At 37.0% G+C, this 21,167-nt stretch overlaps 1 protein-coding gene across 1 annotated transcript in view; it reads right to left on the bottom strand.

The window, feature by feature from the left end:
• Positions 1-21,167, bottom strand: part of LOC135239708 (transmembrane protein 8B-like) — a 50,685-nt gene that overhangs the window by 16,335 nt on the left and 13,183 nt on the right. The window contains exons 2-5 of the mRNA XM_064308580.1: positions 15,518-15,707; positions 13,195-13,402; positions 10,677-10,810; positions 9,651-9,919 (exon numbers count right to left, since the gene is read on the bottom strand). Of these exons, the coding sequence (XP_064164650.1) occupies positions 9,651-9,919; positions 10,677-10,810; positions 13,195-13,402; positions 15,518-15,707 (801 nt within the window). The remainder of the gene's footprint in view (positions 1-9,650; positions 9,920-10,676; positions 10,811-13,194; positions 13,403-15,517; positions 15,708-21,167) is intronic.

The following is a 21,167-nucleotide window of genomic DNA, read 5'->3' as shown; positions in this document are numbered from 1 at the left end:
GAGAGAGATTACATTGGAATCGATTGTCTTTGCAGACACCAGCGAGATTGTGAATACCCCAGCTTATTTCTCAGGTTTTGGCATTAAACCAAAACAGCACTAACAGGCTGAAGAATCAGTTGTGCACATTGCAGATGCTTACGCATTGTTGGCTGTTGTATTTCTTTTGTTGTCAAAACACGAGTAGGCTTTTGGTGGGTATCCAAATTAAGAACCATCTATAGTGTCTTGTAAAAGCAAATGCATGCAAAGTTCTATACTGGATTTATAGTAATCTTGCATAAGTATACACTGTTGAGTTTTACATGGGAAACAATGATTTGATCATTTATGTTTTTATTTATTTAGCTTTATTTAAGCAGGAATGTCACATTTCCACCTTCTCGGCACCAGAGGCTGCCTGCCCCGTGTCCCTAGTGTTGACCGTCTTGTGTTTTCCGTCTTGTGTTTTCCTAATGAGTTCTTATTGTATTATTATTCAGTCTCATCCTGGATGTGTCTGTTCATTTGGTTATTGTTCTCACCTGTGTTTCTGTGCATATGGGTTCCTTGTTCACCCTTAGTCTTCGCTCAGTCTTTGTGTTTCCTAAAGCACTATTTGCCAGCCACTGGGCCCAATTTTACAAAGCACGATTTTGCTGGATATCTGCAATATATCAGCAGAGTAAAACCTGTAATCTTCCTAAATCTGGAATATGGACTAAAAGAGCTGTTCTGGGTTTTACTCAATGCAGCTATCCAGCTAACTCAGAAATCCTGCTTCGTATACCTCCCTGGTATATTCTCTAGTTCTCCCATCTCCAGGTGATTTTTTTGTTCCTGTGTGCTTTCTAGTTTTGTTGTTTTCCCTAGTTCTATGTGTTTTTCGTGTGCCATTCCTGGTTGTTGTTTTGTTGCCATGTTCCTCTAGAAAAGTCTTTAATTTTAGGCATCTGAATCTCCTGCATTCTTGCTCTGCATTTGAGTCAAGTTGCTTCCTTCCCTGTGACACAGGAAGGTAACTAAGAATCAGTGGTTAATTATATTGATGACCTGTGGGACCAAGGTGGGTAGTGAACTTCAGGGGTTTAGCTGTTCAAAATCATGGGGATGGAAACTTGCCCAGATTGAAAACTTTAAAGGATGACACGTTCCTCTTTTAGTTAGTGCTATGGAATCTTTATTGACCAGATTGAATCATAATTTAGGATCAACCTTGCTTCCAAACTTGCATAAACTCCAGCTCATTTTGATTGACAGAAATCACCGCACTGTACTGTACCAACATGCAAGTAATCATGTTATCTCAGGGAATTATGTATACTTTTACCAACACACTTCCAAAGATCTGAAAAGACTGGTTATAGCAGACCATGAAGTTAATGCTGAATGGCTTTGTGCCAATCAGTGAGAACAGGACAACTTACAAAAAATTATTTTTCAGCAGTCAATTTTTATAGCCTTCAAGGAGTCACTTTTCAAGGACATGCTCTTTAAATGGTCAGTGTACACTGTTGTACCTCTAATATGCATAGATGTTGCAGGCTGAATAGTCTTTACTGTTGTTTGGTGTTTAGGCAAGCCAAGCCTCATTTAGGCAATTGGTTCTTCCATGGATTTAAATGTAGATCAGAAAGTTCTGATGGGCTGATGACAAACAAGTATTTTGCAGTATAATGGAGTAGTTATGCCTAAGAATATAACCAGCCAAATGGGTCTATGTTGTTTCTCCTGACACTATAATGAGATGAAAGGAAAGACAAAGGAAAGACAAATGTTTTAAATGATTGACTTTTTACTGAGGCCATTTTACAAGTTGAAATGTTTATATTTTCCACCACAATGGCCCAACATTTCAAATGAAGTTCGTCACCAGAGTACGACTCATAACCGTAAACACATTTGGCTAACCTCATTCTTTCTTAAAAGCTAGAATAGTTATACTCATTCTCACATATTGCTCACAATTACCAATGCAAAATGTATTTTTTCACTGTTCAGAAAACAAAATAAGATGAAAAGGACTCTCTGAACGAGACATGCAATTATCTATCTTGATAATTTGATGTGAAAGCACTGAGTCTGTCAATGAAAGATGCAGCAAACTTGTTCATTTATATATCACATAAATTCTGTTTCTTTGAGCTCTGGGATTGTTGCTTCTCCAAATTTTATGCATTTGATGTTGAAGCTCTGAGCTCCCATGGACTTAAAGCTCTGATTGTTGTGAAATAGCCCTCTTTTCTTTTTTGCAAACAGTCTCTCCACTGGATGCCATCAACAGACTAAGAAGACAAGCAATGCAAATGTAAAAGAATGCCTTCTGAAGAGAAATACTGAAATTACCTCGATAAAACAATAATATTTCTGGTTGAAATATTGAGTGTCCAAGAAATATTATCCCTGAAAAAGAAGAAAGAGTATTGTAATTCAAATGTAAATAAGCCACACCTGGTTGAGAAACTTAAATAATAAAAATGTGCCCAAATGAAATTATTTATCCCAGTGTCTCATATGTATTTCATTGTTTTGCTTTGTTCTTTGTTGCAGAGATATGTCTTTGGCAAGGCAATCTATTTGTGCAAAATATTTTATGTTTTGTTTTTCTGTTTATTGTCTCTGTTAGTTTAATCATTTCTCTACAGTTTGTACTAGCCAGTGTGATGTGAATTAATTTACTTCAGTCATCTGTCATTTTTACCTGCCAGCTTTGAATATGGTTTCAATTTCTTCCATGGGAAAGATGGAATGAACAATACCCTTTCTGGATATTCACAATTATATGTATGAAATATTTTTCACAAAAATGGTGCTGGACAGGCCACGTACCTCGGTTGGGCTTTTCTGTGTTCTTATATTTTTGATAGCTGATAGTGACAGACAATTCTGTAGAATCCAAACTTTAGGGCCATCGACCATTTCCAGAGGAATTACATTTAGCTAAATGGTGGATGTGCACATAATAGTTTTGTATTTGATTAAATGTTTTTGAAATAACGTAATATTTTATTTCTTTCCATGCATTTTAGTTGCAGCCACGGCATAAGAGCCCTGTTTTGCCATGTAATATTTTTGCATATGCACAGAACATCGTAGTTTGTTATATATACATATATACATATATGTGTCTTAGTAAGATGTTTGGCCACCATGAGCCACCATAACAGCTTCAATGCACCTTGGAATAGATTCTGCAAGTCTCTGGAACACTACTGGATGGATGGAAGATATTCCCTCATTTAGTGTTTTGATGATGGTAGTGGAGAGTGCTGTCTAACAAGTAAATTTCCCATAGGTGTTCAATTGGACTGAGATCTAGTGACTGTGAAGGCCATAGCATATGATTCACGTCATTTTCATACTCATCCAACCATGACCCCTCATGCTCTGGAGATGTGGGCATTGTCATTCTGGAAGAGAGCACTCCCATCATGATAGAAATGTTTTATCATAGAATAGTTGGTCCTCTTTATAACTAATACAATTAAATTAGTCAGAATGGATTATACGTAGCTTAAGATTACTCACTGAACTAGGCCAAGCCCAACATGAAAACACCCCAAACGTGCTGCTTTATTTGTCAGAATGTAGTAACACTGTAAAGTGTCAATAAACCAGAAAACATGCTTGCTTCTAAAACGAATTAGCCGTACTGTACGGTTCGGTTTGCGGCTTAGCAACTTGCATACATTTCATAATTTCACGGAGTTGGTCGTTTAAGATGTTTTCCGTGGTTGACAGTATTACAACTAAACAAAGTCAATTTAGACTGTCATTATTATGGTCTAGTTTTTATATTTATATTTGATTTTGAAACACTTGAGTGCATTTCCTTCCAAGCTTTCTCCACTATGTGTCCCCCTCAGCCTTTCTTGGGAGTATAGCAAGCAAGCACATTTATATTTTACAGTTATTTTGTTGTCCTCTGTTTCTGTGTGAAGTCATGTGATTTTGAAAGTACTGATTCAAATGTGTGGCTGATTTGTAACTTTCAGCAATAAAAAGGCAGGACTGCCGATCTTATCATGGCGTGACGAGTTCTTTCTATGAATATATGAATATCTTTATTGCTTGAGCAAAGTACAATATGGCTGCTCAGTGCAGAACAGTTTGAAAAATGTCAAATTTGTGTTGCATGGAGCACTGTGTAATCAAACTACAATTATGTTTCTATGACCATAAAACTATTGGAAACTCTAAATTGCCCACAGGTATGAGTGTGTGAGGGAATGGTGTGTGTGGCCCCATGATAGATTGGCAACATGACCTGGGTGTATTCCTGCCTCTTGCCCGATGCACACTGGGATACAACCTTTTATTTTATTTTTTTTGTAATTTGCATTAAATACACTTTAATGCTCTTCTATAGTTTGTCTTATTATAGTCAGCATAATGTGCTGTAATAGCTTTACTCAATGTCCTGTGTTGCTGCTAAAATCCTGATTCAGTAAACTAATTTCCTTCAAATAACTCCATCAGCAACTACATTACAAATAGCTGCTGACCAAGTCTTTTCAGTCCAATAAAGCAGAAATTAGGACTGTAAGGATATATGATCTTTTGTCATTTTCATTATTGAAAATTAAAGGAGGGTGTCTGCCTAAATAAATTTGTTTAGTCTTTCACTGCATATCCCTGGGTGTTTGTCAGCAATTCCAATTCTTACTATTTTAATATAGTAAAATCAATTTATGTATTTAATACAGCATTATCAAATATATAAATAAATAAATAAATAAATAAATAAATAAATAAATAAATAAATAAATAAAATCTAAAAATTTTATTAACACAGCATATTTTACAAAACATATCTTTCACAAATTAAGCACGCCTAATAAATAAATAAATAAATAAATAAATAAATAAATAAATAAACTCCTGAGGGATCAGAGACAAGGAAGGCCATAAACCTTGGAAGAAACTGGAGTGGGGGAAGCCCAACCTCCACTGGCTGGCACAGCTTGTAGGTCTGCAGTGATGGAATTATCACTATACTAATTCCAACTCTGTTATACATTTGGGGCAAAGAAAAAAAAAACAGCAACAGATTTTTCAGTCAGTTTTTCTTTTTTTTTTTTTTTTTTGTATGTGTTTCTTAAGCTTCTTATTGACTGATTAATTGCTAGTGGAAACAGCGCAAGTACGACAGTTCTCTCGTGTAATTACATTATAATTGCAGAGATACAAGCCCTTCAGGAATATGTAGCTAAAAAGTGTACTATAAGTTAATTACCAAGTAATCAAACCAGCTGTGAGCTGGGTCTCACCAGGACATTCATTTATATTCACATTTGCCTTTGACAAATGATGCAACAAAATAAGATGCAACATAAAAATAAACTGTCTGCAGTTGACAAGTGCTTTTAAAAATAAATAAATAAAATCATTCTTAATAACAAAAACATTACAAACTGATGTCATAAAGAATGTAACCAATGTGTGTTGTTAGATGCACAGATACTCAGGGTCAATTTTTCCTTCAAAGCAAGCTAGCAATGTTTCTTGGGGTATTATAAAATACACCGTGTCTGTGAGTGTTCAAAGGGGAGTAGTCTGGGAATATGCTGGTAGCATTTGACTATCCATTTCATCTTAAATAGCTTCTGGAATGGTTAATTAATAAATGTATCTAACAACATGTCAAAAAACACATTGAAATGATAGGTGTATTGAACACAGAATCGCGCTAGGTTCAGTTTCAATATCCACAGAAACTTATTCCCAGCTTGCAGATCATCAGTGACAATAAACAAGAAAATCTATTGCTGGGTTCGTAGCCCATACTGATCAGTCCATAACTCTGAGGTTTGCATCTCTGAGGTTCTGCGGTATGAGATCACCATTTTAACATTGAGAACAATTTAGGAAACCAATTACAATAGTACAGGCTCCCTTAAAGCTTAAAAGTAGACCCCATTATGGGGAAAAAGCAGACAAGGCCAGTGATAATAAAGACAATATCTGAGTAATGATTGCAGCTCTCAATTATTTATAACCATTAACGGCATATTGAAAAGCTGAGCGTAATATTTTCCAGAGATGGATTTTCTACGGTAAAATATTCATGTGGATGCACCCTGTGGTAGTTCTGGCTGTCAGCTGAAGTGTTTCCTAATTTAGGAACAACTTTAATGGGATTATAAAGGCACATTTTTTATTAAATTGAATGGCCATTAAATGGTAATATGATGTCTCATTCCTGGATGGAGTCATGGAGACCACACATCCCATTTCTAATAAGAGAGTCCCATATTGTATTTTTATTCTAATTAGAGCTGTCTCAACCAACCGCTCTGTTTCTGCCTGGCTGATGATATATTGCATTAACTCATTCATTTCAAACTGTTTTTATCAAAGTAAAAGTAACAAACCATCGTGATGTCACAATCACTCTAAAATGAGGGAGATATCTTTCCTAAACCTCAAATAATATTCAGCATGTAACTGGGCTATTTTGTACTAGAATGCTCAACTCACATCAGATAAAGTTGAAACTGAAGCGCTAAGGAACTGTTTACACTAAGAGGGATGATGATTAGTTGACATGTTGAAATGGAGCTAGACTAGGAAGGAAACCACAAACACCCGTACTCCAGCTTGTTAGTGACACTATGTATAGTGCTGTATACAGTGACTATATTCCAACTATACGATACCACATCATAAAACAGTTTCCCCATATTGCACTGCATCAAGTGGGTAAAGGAAAGGTTGCCCCCTACAGTTTATTCAGTATACTTCCAGTATACTCCAACTGGTATTCCCAAAATGTGCATTACAGATCATATATCCTGTCCTTGTATGATCTGCTAATGATATTCTCTGGCTAGATATATAAATATAAACTCAATAAATACCAACATACATCAATTAAGACGAACAACAAAAACCTGTCAGCACAGTTGAAATTATGGACGATTAAATAATGTATCGTGGAATTATGGAATTATGTTATATTACTGCTACAGCTTGAACACCAATTTAAAGCACACTCAGCTGAACATTAATTGAAGATGAAAACTTCTAATGTGCCCCAGGCTTTTAGATCACACATCCCATTCATCTGCTGGTGTGCTATAGATCATTGTGTTCATTGTTGGAAAAGACTTGGCTCTGTGAATTGCTCCAAAAACATATTCTATCCTTTATTCTCTTTATTCTCTCCTTTTTTCTTCTTCCCTCATCCTTCTTTCTCCCTTACTATACTACTGCAGGACACAAAACCTCTACAAACAAATAAATGTACTGAGTAAGGCGCAAGTTTTCTATAACAAGCTGTTGGTGTATAAATTTATTTTTGCCATATAATAAAAAAAATGAAATGAATTGAAATTTATTGAAAACCTTTCTCTATCTGAAACATCAATAGCATGCAGTATATTATGGGCTTGAATGAGAACAGTAGATTGCCGAACATTAAATACTGCACTACCAAACGTAATAAAATACATAAACAAGGTGATCATAAAAGAAGATTCACCTTGAAATGTTTTGATCCTTCAGTACCTTGCCTGATGTTTCAATTATGCTGTATGATAAATAACACTCAATACAAGTACACATACAAGGTGTGTTGTCTTATAACAGATGTTGAAAATCCTTTTACAAGCAGCCTCAGTCTATCCAGGTGTCATTCAGCGGAGGCAAAAAATCAGAGGCCTTTTGTTAATGAGCAGTGATCAGCAGCCCAATTAAGAAAACTATTTCTCCAGGCCATTGTTATATTGAGAGTAAAGTCTATGATAAAAAAAATGATATTGATAATGAAAAGTTGAAAATTATATATTAGTTAGTCAATAGTCTAGTAGGATAAATTTGTTATGGTTTTGAAAATTATTATTAAATTGCATTGACTTTAAGCAGATACTTTTCCCTTAAGAATGGCAATATCTGCCCATTTTTGATTAATTAAGACTCAAATGTTTAAAATTCTCGCTCATCAAACCCTTGCTGCTATTCATAAATTTCAACAGAATCAGAGATGGAAGAATACTATTGGGGCACAAATTGTTTAGAGAGGAAGAATTAGATATGCATGCACACACAGAAAAGCAAACACCTCAGCTATTTCTGGCAATGACTCCAATGAGTAATTAAATCAGCTAAGCGGTGTAGAGAATAAGGCCGGTTCCTCAAATTGGAGCTGCAAGCTTGAGCCCTTTATACCATAAAACTGACCAACTGCTTACTAGTACAAAATACACAACAGAAACATCATTATTTGTCAAATGTATCCTTCAATGCAAAGGGTTCATTAGGGTGATCGTATTGCATCATGTACAGTGAGTCTTTATTTATTTATTTATTTTCTGCAAATGTCCTTGATTCCATCAAAGGGAAATATGCCTCAGGGAGACATATTAAAAAAAGAAAGCTGATAGCAGCCTGAATATAAAGATCTTATCCATGGTCAATTTCAAAGTAGCACATAAATGAAATCTATAATTTTTAAGCTATGCAAAATGTGCCCGTGGCTGCAATGCCATGCGTACCCCTCACACTGGAAAAAAGAAGGATTTCATTGAACTTTTTTTGAATTTAAATATTCCTTTAGGGGTCTGGGGAGTCATTGAAAACCACATAAAAGCTAAATGAACAAAGGTTAAAAAACAAACTGAATGGCTTTTCAAGTACAAAATCGACATCAAAAAAAAAAAATAATAATTTTGGGTGGGTTGGTTCAGGCTTTCCTGGAAACACAAGTTTGCAATACATCATACGCAACCCTCATGTTGCCCTTAATGTATTACATAAATGTTGCTAAAATAATGCGCCACTAGTCTTGGTCTGACCTGTTTTCCATTCAGCTTTTGTAAAGTATAAAATATAAGTTACTACCTGCATGTGTCTGCATTTCTAAGCATTGGGAATTTGTGCAGTCTGCACTGATTTCTCCATAGTCGCTCTGGAGATACTGTACCATTCAATAGTGTCCTAAAAATGGTTGCCAACAACTTTTGTTTTGGCCTTTATTTAGAAATATGTCTATTGCAGAGGCATAGCTATGAAGGCTGATTTATTTTACTACCTGTGATAGAAAAATGTTGCTCAAATTGTTTACTCAAGCAATATTGTATATCTTTTGTGTTGGGAAGAGTTAGGGTTGGGGTGATTTTGTTTCATGGCACAAGTGGCAAAAGGCAATTTATATTGTGAATTGCATATTAAAAGCACCAAGAGTTTTACTGTAGGTGGATTAAATTGATTTGTACTGTAAATCTGGAGTGTGCACTAAAAAACATGTTTGCTATATAATTGTGCATGTGTGCATGTTTTAATAATATCAAAAGGTTTTACAGTGCATATTTACATGCAGAACACAACTTCAACCACAATGCTGTGACACCATTTGATATCATTTCACTCATGGCTTAGCTAAATGCTGATGTAGTGGAGCTTCAGGGCACACAGAACTCATTAATGCTTAAGTCAAGTGTCAAGTATCTTTCAATTATTTTTTAATACCCAAAACCTACTCAGAGAACACAAATACACCATATACCATTACTTTTATGGTTTACCTTCAAATGTAGCTGACGTAATGATAAACTAATCAAATTATTATGAAGCACTTGTTTTTTTATTTTTTTTAAATTTTATTTATTCCCGAAACATTCTGAAATATAGCCAGGAAATTCCACAAGCAGATTTTTTCATAATGGACTGACCTTTGACCCGGACTCTGATGCGGAAGTAGACGTCGACATTACCGAGGTACCTCTCCACAAGGATGTAGTACCATTGCTCCCAGGAGTGCAGGGGCATATCCAGCTCACAGATGCTCTGCTCTTGGCAGTCCACAGAAGAAGAGTTGTGAAGTGGGGGTGCCCTGGCTCTGATCTTCAGCAGCAAAGGGCAGCTCTCTGTACTTTTGTTCCTCGTGCTACAGTCAGCCAGCTGCACTTTTAGCTGGGAGATGTAGTTAGGAACGAATATCCTAAAACAAGCAAAACAGTTCAGTTATGTGAGGTCCAGTATGCATTAAGCAGTAATCATACATCCAAAAATATGATAAAAATTAGGTTTAAAAAATGATATGAATGCAACTTAATTCATTTACAGTTGCAGACAGTTGACTCAATACTACAATCCTAAGTATGAGCTCTTCATAGCATTACACGCTTTCATATTAACAGTATTTTAGATCTGTTACCCCAAAGAGTAAATGATATTCCATCACAAAACTGCTTGTAATTGTGGAGATTAAAAATGTTATGGTGTTCAGTGCTATTTAAGTGCACAGTGAGCACATTATGGTAGGTAATGGAGCTGTTTATAATCGGTCAATATTGTTTGGCTTTTGTATTTTTCCTTCTCCCTCAGATTTCTTAGAAAAAAATCTTTTATTTGCTAATTGAGCAGAGAGCACATTTGAAATTAATGAACGCTGGAACCCACCAGAGCAGACAAGGAGAGACAGGATGTGCCTAGAATGAGGAGCAGAGTGTAGGGAAGGGGTGGCATTGCTGTGCTGAAAATACATTACAGTATGACTCTACAGAGCCACAATCATTCTGCTCAGTGAACATGCTTTAAATTCATAGACCATATGAAATATCTCTCTCACTCTGTCTCTCTTTCTCTTTTTCTGCTTTCCTCTCTCTCTCTGCTTCACTCACTCTCTCTCTCTCTCTCTGTCTCACAGTATACTGAGGTGCTGTTTATGTTTCAGTATGGAAGTAATAGCCACTTACTTGTATAGTACTGATCTGTTGTGAACTGGGATCATCTGATCTATGAAGTATCCAGGGTACAGCACTGAAATACCAATTAGCCTCTGGACAATGAGCTGTGGTTGAAAGAGGTATTGACATTCCTCGTAGAGTCCCTACAGATGGAGTGAAGGGAAGAGGAATGTTGAGTAAAAGGTCATGCTTCTGTAGGCTGGTATAAATAAATGAATAAATAAATAAGTGAACAACCAAAACTGTTTTGTGATCAATGAGAACAAGTGCCAGGACATTTTGTTCAGTCAATGAATATAATTTGAAATTTATTTTTAATGTATTTTCTTTACACAAGTTGTTTGTGATTTATAGCTTTGACAACTTTTTTTAGAAGTAGAGGAAAAGATCAAGGAATGAAAGATTAGTAGTCCAGATTTATAAGAATACACATTTTCACCGGGTGATTGCGTCATTCTCTGGTTGGTGGGAAAGGGAAAAGGGAAGGATGTGCGTGTGTATGAACTGTGTTATTTATGACAGCTTAAAACAGCAAATCATAATGAAGACTCCAAGTTCTCAGCTCAGGCTATCCCATAGCTCTGGGAGGTGTCTCTGCCTACAGTGGGAGTCATTGACATCAAACATTCTCAGAGCATTTTCAGAAAACATTATTCTGTAGTTTCGCCAACAATTTTTAAATGTGCCTAAAAATCTGAACATTCATCAGATTTACGATTCAGTTGTGATACCTCACAAGGCACTGTGGAATCTTTATCTTTGTATTTTCTGGTTGACTTTATTGTGCATGCAGTGCTGTCAAAGTATCTTCAAAACAACCCACGTTCCTGGTGAGGTTACTGAGCCATGTTATTACTGCACAGGAAGTCAGTGATTCATTGGCTTCTTTGTCTGTTCTGTGCTGTAAAATGAACATTGTTTATAAACCTTGTTTCACAGCCTACATACACTGTGACTTTTTATATATTTTTTATATAATATTTTTCAAAATAGCACGGAAGGAAACAATCCAAGGGTATGCAATTGATCTCACAAGGCAACAGCATTTGAAGAAAGGTGAAGAAGAACACAAACAAAGAACACACACAGCATTGTTTTTAACCAAATCCCTACATGGATCATTGTTTGTGGTTGCAGTTTATAACATACAGTTGTTAAATACAGATGATGTGAATTTAACCACAGCACAAAAATATTTCAAATTGGTTTTAGCTGGTTACATATTTACATTATATTCATATTAGAATCCTACATGTAAACATTATCTCATAAAAAACATGTTTTCAACATACAAAAATGTCAAGTTACTCACACATACAAGACATACACTGTCTATAACTCATTCATTCAAACTGGCAAAATCTAGGCCTGCCATTAAATGTATTGATGTCAAAATGACGCCAAGTTACTGTACTACAAACAATATATGCTATCTTGCCTCACCAAAATTAAATAAGCTGTATTCCAAAGCAATGCTTCCCAATGTTTCCTCAATTGTTTCAAGTCACTTGGCCTTGTGTGTATAAGCATGCAGTACATGGACAGGCAAACATATGTGTGGATGGGTTTGTGAGAGTCAAAGTTTATTGAATAGGTGTCTATATGTCCAAATTGTATTGGTATGTATGTATTTAGCTACCCAGCCTGGAAAAAAGCAGGTTAAAGAAACTTGATTCTGGCTGGGCTTGAACCTAGTACCCCATAGTCTATAGACTATAACATTGACCACTAGGCCATGAACAGACTAGCTGTTGGAACTAGGAAATTTCTTGGGTGATAACAGAAGAGCTCCTGTGGAATCCATATGGCTTTGCAATATTGTAGCCGGTTAACTGAACGTGTAGATGGTATATATCATAATGCAGTGTATATGTTCGGTGAACGGCGGGTAGGTGTGGTGCAAAAAGCAATAATTGAGAAGTACTTGAAGAACTTGGCGGGATTGCAGGTATGGATAATTATGGATAATTATGGACAGCATAAGTCCAGGCCAATTCTGTCAGAATGGCCATTGTGTATTTATAGCTCATTATTAAAGTATTGTCATCTAGTTTCTTCATGACTCTCATTATGTGGTGATACATTGCGGTATTCATCTTTAATCATCTTTGTGGTGACTCATATGGTGGATGTAACAGACCTACAGTATGGTGCTTACGCTCTGTACCGGTGATACTCATGTGACTGATCATTCCTTCGATTAATTTTAATGTTTTAAAATTTGATTTTCTTCCATTAGTGATTTCCTAATATTAAGAGAAATTATTATTATTATCATTATTATTTACAGTGATTTCATCTATGGTCAGATTTCATCTATCAAAATAACTATTTGGGTTTTCAGGGCAACACCAGTGACATCAGTCCTTCATATTGCACTTGCTGTTTTGACTGAAAGTCTTTTCTGATAAACATTAAAAACATATTCTGTATGTTCAGCATAAAAGAAGTGTTTGATGGTCAAGTATGTTCCCAACAGATGATGGGATGCATCCAAAAATGTCTATGAGGTCAGATGTAGACTTACCTTGACAGAAATCTTCCCCTCATCCTTTGGTAAATGTGCAGCTAAAAACCAGTCCCCAGGAAGGGGACTGGTGACGTTGAAGACTCCAGTTGTCCTGTTGGGTAGCGTCCATGTTAGGGTGACTGCAAACACACTGGGGACCATGGTGTCATGGGGAAATCGAGTATGGAGGGGATTTATTACGGGTGGGGCCCCGGATCGGAAATACCTGCAGATCAAATCAACAGATCACTCATACATTTATGGTGGGAATCGCATTGAAAAAATCCATAACAAATACAAAAAAGCATCATACTGCCGTACTTTTAGGAATAATTTATGTTTAAATTTATGTTTTTTTTTCAACTGGACATTTGACCCACAAAGTGCCATGTTGCACAATTAATCACTGGGTCCACAGTGAACATAACTTGCATCAGGCCATTTGACTTGGTATTTGTTTTTCTTACACATATAATGTCAAGTCAGGCCATTTTACAGCTGTAATCTGGTCTACGGTGACACATTAGTATTGCTGTATTGTTGCATTCATTATCAGAAAAAAGAAATTTTAACATTTAAAACACGATGTGCTACTAAACAGTTACAGAGTTTTTTTTTTATTTATTTTGTTTTGTTATGTCCATTTCTGTCCATTTCATATTTCAGTGCTATGGAAGTATGCAATTTTTATTGAGGAATTTATGAGTTCAAGGCACCTTGTATGGCCTTCTGAGGCTACCAGAAACATTCAAACTTCTCAGAAAATCACGTGTTTGGATTTCTAGAGAAAGACGGTGTAAAGTTTTGGAGAAGTTTGCCTGTTTGCCTCTAAATAGTGTCACTCTAATGTCAGTGCCTTTCAAGCACCATCCTCCAGCTTCAAACCAAGGTACATTGAGGACTCCCAGCACTGAGGCACTCTAAACTGAATGCTGCATTGTTAAATTATGAGAAGCAATTCTCTGCATGTCGCACGAAGACCTTGGGAGCTATACAACTGTTTGGTTCCTCGGCTGAATTGTGCCTAATGAGAATCCTCAGCACTGAGCAGGAAGTTAGCTATTGATCCAGGAGTAGTAAAGCATGGTTGTTATCTTTTGCCTCAGCTGTCCTGCTGTCTCTCCCACACTAATCCTTCTATATATCCACCAATTGCCATACAAGAACCAGATTAATTACATAACCCCGCATTATCTGAGTGCTACAAAAAAAAAAAAAAAACATTTCTCCCCCTAAAAGGAGATGCAGCACCCTTATTCTCTTCGAATATGTGATAAGGACTGGCTATATAAGAAGCGTTTCACTAAGCACTCCATTCCAAGCACAGAGGGATTATGCATTAAACACAACTGTACCTGATGGTCACTATAGCAAATTAACCAATTTTGTGACTACGCTATTTAAAAATATGGCTAAAAGTATGTGGACACCTGAACATCACACCCATATGCACTTTTTGAACATCTCAGCCCATGGAAACCCATTTCATGAAGCTCCCGACAAACAGTTCACGTTGTTTCCAGAGACAATCTGGAACTCTGTAGTGAGTGTTGCAACCAAGGACGGGCTATTTTTACACACTAAACGCTTCAGCACTCGGCAGTCTCATTCTGTGAGCTTGTGTGACCTATCGCTTGGTGACTGAGCTGTTGTTGCTCCTAGATGTTTCCACCTCACAATAACAACACTCACAGTTGACCGGGGAACCTCTAGCAGGGCGGGAATTTGATGAACTGACTTGTTGGAAAGGTGGCATCCTTTGACATTGAGCTCTTCGGTACGACCCATTCTACTGTCAATGCTTGTCTATGGAAATTGCATGGATGTATGCTTGATTTTATGCACCTGTTAGCAATGGTTATGGCTGAAGTAGCCAAACCCACTAATTAGAAGGTGTGTCCACATACTTTTGGCCATGTAGTGTATATGTAGATAGCTCATCAATCATGTGGACATTTCCTATAGTCAGAAGGATTCTTTGAATTAGTTATTAACAACGTTCAACAACTAAATGATGTACACATTTTTATGCAGAACAACTTCAAGGTCAAAACCTTTTTTCTAGAGTAATAACTCCTGTTCCAAGAGCAAAGAATTTTTAAAAAAATGGCTGACTTCCTTGATTTTCCAGTCTCTGAATGTAAGAAAATAAATAAATAAATAATGCATAGAGTATGAGCATGTATTAATGGTTTCTAAATGTAAAGAAGCACATGTGGGCTCAAGCAGAATGAAAACATCCCTTCACTATCTGCACTCAACTTCCATTCTGCCTCAGTTATGCAGCGATATGTCCCCCAAGCCCTCACTGTCTACAGTCCCGGCACAGCCCCACACTCACACGGTGACGTTGCGGTCAGGACAGCTGTCTCCAAACGTGCCACCCTGCTCCTTGAACGTGATAAGGTTCCAGACAGCGACCACAGTGTCGTCAGGCACATTGAAGTGGAACAGCTCCACGCTGGCAAATGACCGGAAAGCATTCAGTTTCCGAGGAGTACGGGTGAAATAGTCCGTCACGTAAAGGCAGTCTGCGGAATGAAAAATGGAGAAAACTAGTTAGGTGACAGGTGATTTTATTTTTGTTCTCAAGGCAGAACCATTCCTAATATGAGTTGTATGACTTTCCCAAAAGTTTTCCTTCAATTATTTAACCTCAAATGATCTTGTTCAGGGTTTGGGACCCGTCCAGGTACTATCCAGATACACTTTTCTTCCATCTTTACCATTTTGAGCTGTGTGTGTTGAAAAGCATTATCAGTTCTTACTGCCACTTAAAACCTTGAATTTTAATCATTTCTGTCAAAATGCTACAAGTCGTGATCTAAAATTTACTGACTTGCTGTGATTTATAGTGACTGATTTATATGAATTAGCTGTGATTGCCTATATACAGTGTATGGATTCTTTGATGGGAGCTGTTGTGAACCTAAGCCAATGCACATTATTATATATATAATCTCCTGCTCTTCTTTTTATTTTTGTTGCTTGCAGTTTTGAAATGTTGAGTGGCAGAATATTTAATGACTCAAGATCAACCCTCCACCAAAGACTTACACAAATCTTCAAAAATAAAAACATTAAAAACAATTTGAAATGCCATTTTTGTCCTAGTCTATGCGCTTGGAGTTGTAGGATCCAATTCTTCAAAGGACACAGGCAACATCTGCATGTGTTCATTAGCATTTCACAGTAAATCTCCTTTTGCTTGAGAGACAGAGCGAATCAGTGCACTGACAATTTTGTTATACACTAATGGACTCTCTCGAGAATTATATTGTGGTATCTATTAGATGCTCTTTCAATTGTTTGGGGGGAGAGTCTTGAAATTTGAGATTTACAGGTAAAAAACTGAAAAAATTGAAAAAATACATACAAAACAGCACATCCAATGTCAGACTGCTTTAAAATTGTAGCGTAAATCAGACAGTAATAAATTCAACAATAATTGAAATACTCATAACTACATGCCAGTGCTAGCATTCATAACAGCAACATAAATAAAAGCATGTTCATGCCTGAAAAGCACAGAAAATATAAAGATCTAGCAGTCGGAGGGTTGCTAGTTCAAACCCCAGCCTGGGCGTATCGAAGTGTCCTTGAGCAAGACACCTAACCCCTAACTGCTCTGGCGAATGAGAGGCATCAATTGTAAAGCGCTTTGGATAAATGCAGTCCATTTTACCATTTAGTGTTCTATCTTTGTTGGAAGTACTGTTTCACTGAGAAGGGTCTCTCCTTCAGTCCAGTACAAGGGTAAGAGTTCACTCACTACCATTTGTCCCCTCTCCATTTATTCTCTTTGTATCCCCTATGCAGTGGTTGAAACCTGTATGTGTAGTTAAAGCAACTCCCTAGCAAGAGTGAACTGTGTCAGTAGTTTGCATCATTTTTAATTTATTAGAATTTTTATCAGTAATAATTACTCTGCAGTGAAAGTCATATTTCTAATTCAGCCATCAACTAATATTTAGATGCACGCAGAACACACTACAGTGGAATTCGCATCAAGGACATATTTTGCTCAAAGGGCTATGCAGTCAATAAATTACTAGATCATTATTAAATCTTATGTCAATAATTTGCCAGCAACAAAGTGTAAGCCTGTTCAATATTTAGCCTTTTGGTTTATTCCCCAGACTAGGGTAACCACATTAAAATGAATAACATCTCTGGCTCAGGGCTACACTCCCTATATCACATTGATAGTAGATCAATTCTAAATGACCCATTTCTCTAAACCAAAGTGTCCTCTCGGGTTGCTTAATACCTTGATGGTATTTGAGATTGATGGCATCCCTTCTTCCTCAATTAGTAAGACAGTAATAATGGGATCATGTGATGTTCATAAAGTAGAATTGTTTTAATCTTGTTTTAATCTCTTCAAACAGATAAACACCTTCTGCATAGTAAACTCCAGAAAACAAGATGGCTTTATGTATAGTCTCTTGTCATATTTCATATTTCAACAAGGGACTTTATAACGCTTCCGTTCCAATTTTAGATTGGTTTGTTTACCGTTGCTGCAGTTGATGAAAACAACAAAAAAAATTCAGCACAAAGCTGGAGTTTCAAACTCAGGAGGTCATGGTATACAGACAGGAAACCTTCCAAGGGAGTGCTGGACAATGGTCCCTGTAGGGAACCCAGCAAGCTTGTATCATGCCTTTCATTGACAGAAAACACCTCTGGTTTCTGAAGGCTTAAAGACAAAGAAATGCAGACAGGACATTCTGAAAGATTTATAAGGAGAAAAATAAATCTTCGTAAAAAGGTCACATCCACATAAAGCAGAAAGAGAAACTATGGATGATTCCACAATTCACTCTGACAAATCCACCAACCCAGCACAAATAAACACTGTCATACCATCCATAAATATCCAGGGGAAGTGTATTGTAACATATGAATGACAAGTGACACAATGCAAAATGATGGCTTTGTTTATTTTACCCGCTGGCGTTCTGTTTGGCTTTTTAGTTTAGTTTTTCTTTTCCCTGGTTTTCACATCAAATCCAGGTGGAAATGCTTTAGTCTCTATTTTTAACATGCAGAGGGAGCTTGAAAATGATGTACACCATAGAATTACCCCTGTGCATACAGGAACATACAATATGTCCACAGAGAAGGGCTTCACAAAAGCTTGCCAAAAACGAACAAGAGGCCTGAGGAGTGCAAAAACAATACAAACAGCAGCCCACATTCACATGCTGGCAAAGTGTGTGTGGGTGTGTGTGTGTGTGTGTCTGTGTCTGTGTCTGTGTCTGTGTATGTATGTGTGTTTATTCATATGTGTGAGGTGGCGGGTGTAAGTTAGGACTAGAAAACTACTTTGACACTGCTCAGGTTCTTTCAAAGGTCTGTTATTAATGTCTGTCTGAGAGCAGTAAAGATAGTAAAGAGAGGTGAGGCATATCTACAACGTGAAACATACTTATTGACTCACTGGCCATCTGTAGGAGATTGTGTGGGTGGTGAGATAACAGAAACCTTAAAACCTCGGAATGAATTTCTGCAAGTGGTATTACTTACAAAGCCGACAGCATTGGAAACGGCAAGCAAAAAAGGCCACGGGCTCCTATGCTCTAGTGACTGCTCACCACAGAGGTGGCACACCAGGTAAGCAATTCACCCTGGTCCTACATAAGATCCTAAGATTATATTCTTCTGATAAAACAGAGGAAAAAAACCTGACAGAGGAGGTTTTTTTGTGTAATCTGTAGACATGCAATCATTTGCTGGATGTGCTCTTTAAATATCAGCTCCTCTTTCTGGAGTAAAATGACTGCAAAAATAACTTCCAGTAAGACAGTTGAGGGCATCCTGTATGGCACTGGCTTATGTATGTATTATGCATGCCACTCTGCTGGCTTAAAACAATGACAGCAGGGGGTAGGGCTTACAAAGATGAGTGTGAGGATTCAGAAATGTAGAGAAGGTTCTACATCCCTGCATTCCACCACCACTAACTGAAAGATTGTTGGTTTAACAGGGCAATGCTTGCTTTAGCTGCGGTCCATCTTAAATGCCAGAGCAGAGATTGACATTTATTTATTATTTAGACATAATCAGCCAGGGAAGACCAGCCCCATGAGCTCTGTGGGGTCCTGTTTAAACAGCGTTCAGTATTTGCTACCACTTTCAATCAAGAACACAGGCTATTTATCATGTGAACCTTTATACTTCAAACTGAAAAGCTAATTATTAGTAAAGCACTCCAATCGTTATACAACCTATGAGCTGTAGAAGTGTGAAACCTTTTCCTGTCAGGTCTGTGTATGGTTACCACAATGTACAATAACTTATAACACTATACTTAAAACAGACTGCTTCTCTTTCACCTCTGTCCATTGCATAATTAATCTGGTACTGAGATGTGCAGGAGAGGACATCACTGAGAATGTGTTTGCATACATGTCAACATGTCTCAGCGGAAAAGCCTTTCATCCGATGATTTATACTGCAAGGATGAAAATGCCTGCTATTTGCATGTAGAAATGACATTGAAGATTGCATTGACAATTCTATGTGCTAACATGACTATTAATTGCAATGTCATGGTAAATGAAAGGCATATTGAATTTTGTCGGGGCATGGTCATTAATAGAGATCTCATGGAGACATCACACAGATATGCTCAGGCTCAAGTGGAAACCGAGATACTAAAGTCAGCAACAACGCTCTCAATTTAAGAAAAAATGCACAAAAACATTATTTCATTTTTACAAAAATGAGCGTTAAATACAATTAGCTACACATAATTGTCTCTCACACCTTAAGTCATCAATATAATTTTGGAGTTTTTTGTCCATGTCAAGCTTCTCAAATTGTTCATTCATTAGTAAACTGAATCTCTTGGTATGTCTAAAGCAATGATTCATCAAACAGCAGCTACTACTACTGCAATCAGTCACACCACATAAACACAAAACCATATCCATATCATTCGAATGCCTTTGGGTGACTTTTTGGGGACAACGTGGTCTGATTGCCCTCAACAAGCCAGTTTCATCAATGTAGACTGTCTGTGAGGATGCCTCTTTCTTGGAGAAGAATACTGGATCTGGGAAGAAGAGCTGGAATGATGTGAATATAGTCATTCACATCATTCCAGCTCTTCTTCCCAGAATGACTATGGTAAATTCAATTTACCATAGCCATTCATCGGATGTCTGTTGTTTCTTTGAGAACAGACTGAAATTGCAGCGATTGCTGACACAGAGGCCTTTCAAGCTCCACGTTGGGAACAGTGTGTGGGAACAAAAAGCATGCGGGGAACAAATCTTTATGAAAAGGCAGGCATTCTCCCTCGAAGCGTTTAGTCAGAAGGCCAAGTTTTCGACCAACATGAAGTCCTCTATATATTGCATCCCTCCATAGATATCACATAGGGCCAAAAAACAGTTTCTTTTCACTAAAGCAACTGAAGCTTCCAAACTTACACTCTACGACAGTAAAAAAAAATGTTGGTGGTAAGTGGTTACCTCATCCAGTTTTGTTCCTTTCACATTCCTACACGTAGGTGATTCCTGTTAAACCTCTTAAGCATTTTTGTTTTTAAGCTCTATTCTGAGGTTAGTAACATAAAAATAATCAACAACAGCATATTTACTGAATTTCTTGCATCATTGTTATTGATCATCAATGGGTATTGTGGTTTCTGACATACTTCAGAAATACATTTTGCAGGTGAATGAAAACGGGGAGCCTGGCATAGGCTGGTCACAATTAAAACTTGTGAAAGTGTGTGTGAAAATGTTTGTGCTCCATTTTGTTTAGATGATTGACTTTCTCTTTGCTGTATTTTGAGATAAATACTTGAGGAAACTTCAATAGTTTTAAGTGCCTAAATACAAAATCAGTGTGCTTGAACTTAATGAATTTCCTTTGCCATTAATTCCATAACATCTTCTCTGACAAAGGGATTTAATTCCAAAGCTTTGATTGTGCAGCATGAAACTCAATACCTTATCTCCCTGCCAGCTTCTTTC

This window comes from Anguilla rostrata, chromosome 14, assembly GCF_018555375.3.
Source record: "Anguilla rostrata isolate EN2019 chromosome 14, ASM1855537v3, whole genome shotgun sequence".
Classification (NCBI taxonomy): domain Eukaryota; kingdom Metazoa; phylum Chordata; class Actinopteri; order Anguilliformes; family Anguillidae; genus Anguilla; species Anguilla rostrata.
This window is presented reverse-complemented; position numbering and strand designations above follow the sequence as displayed.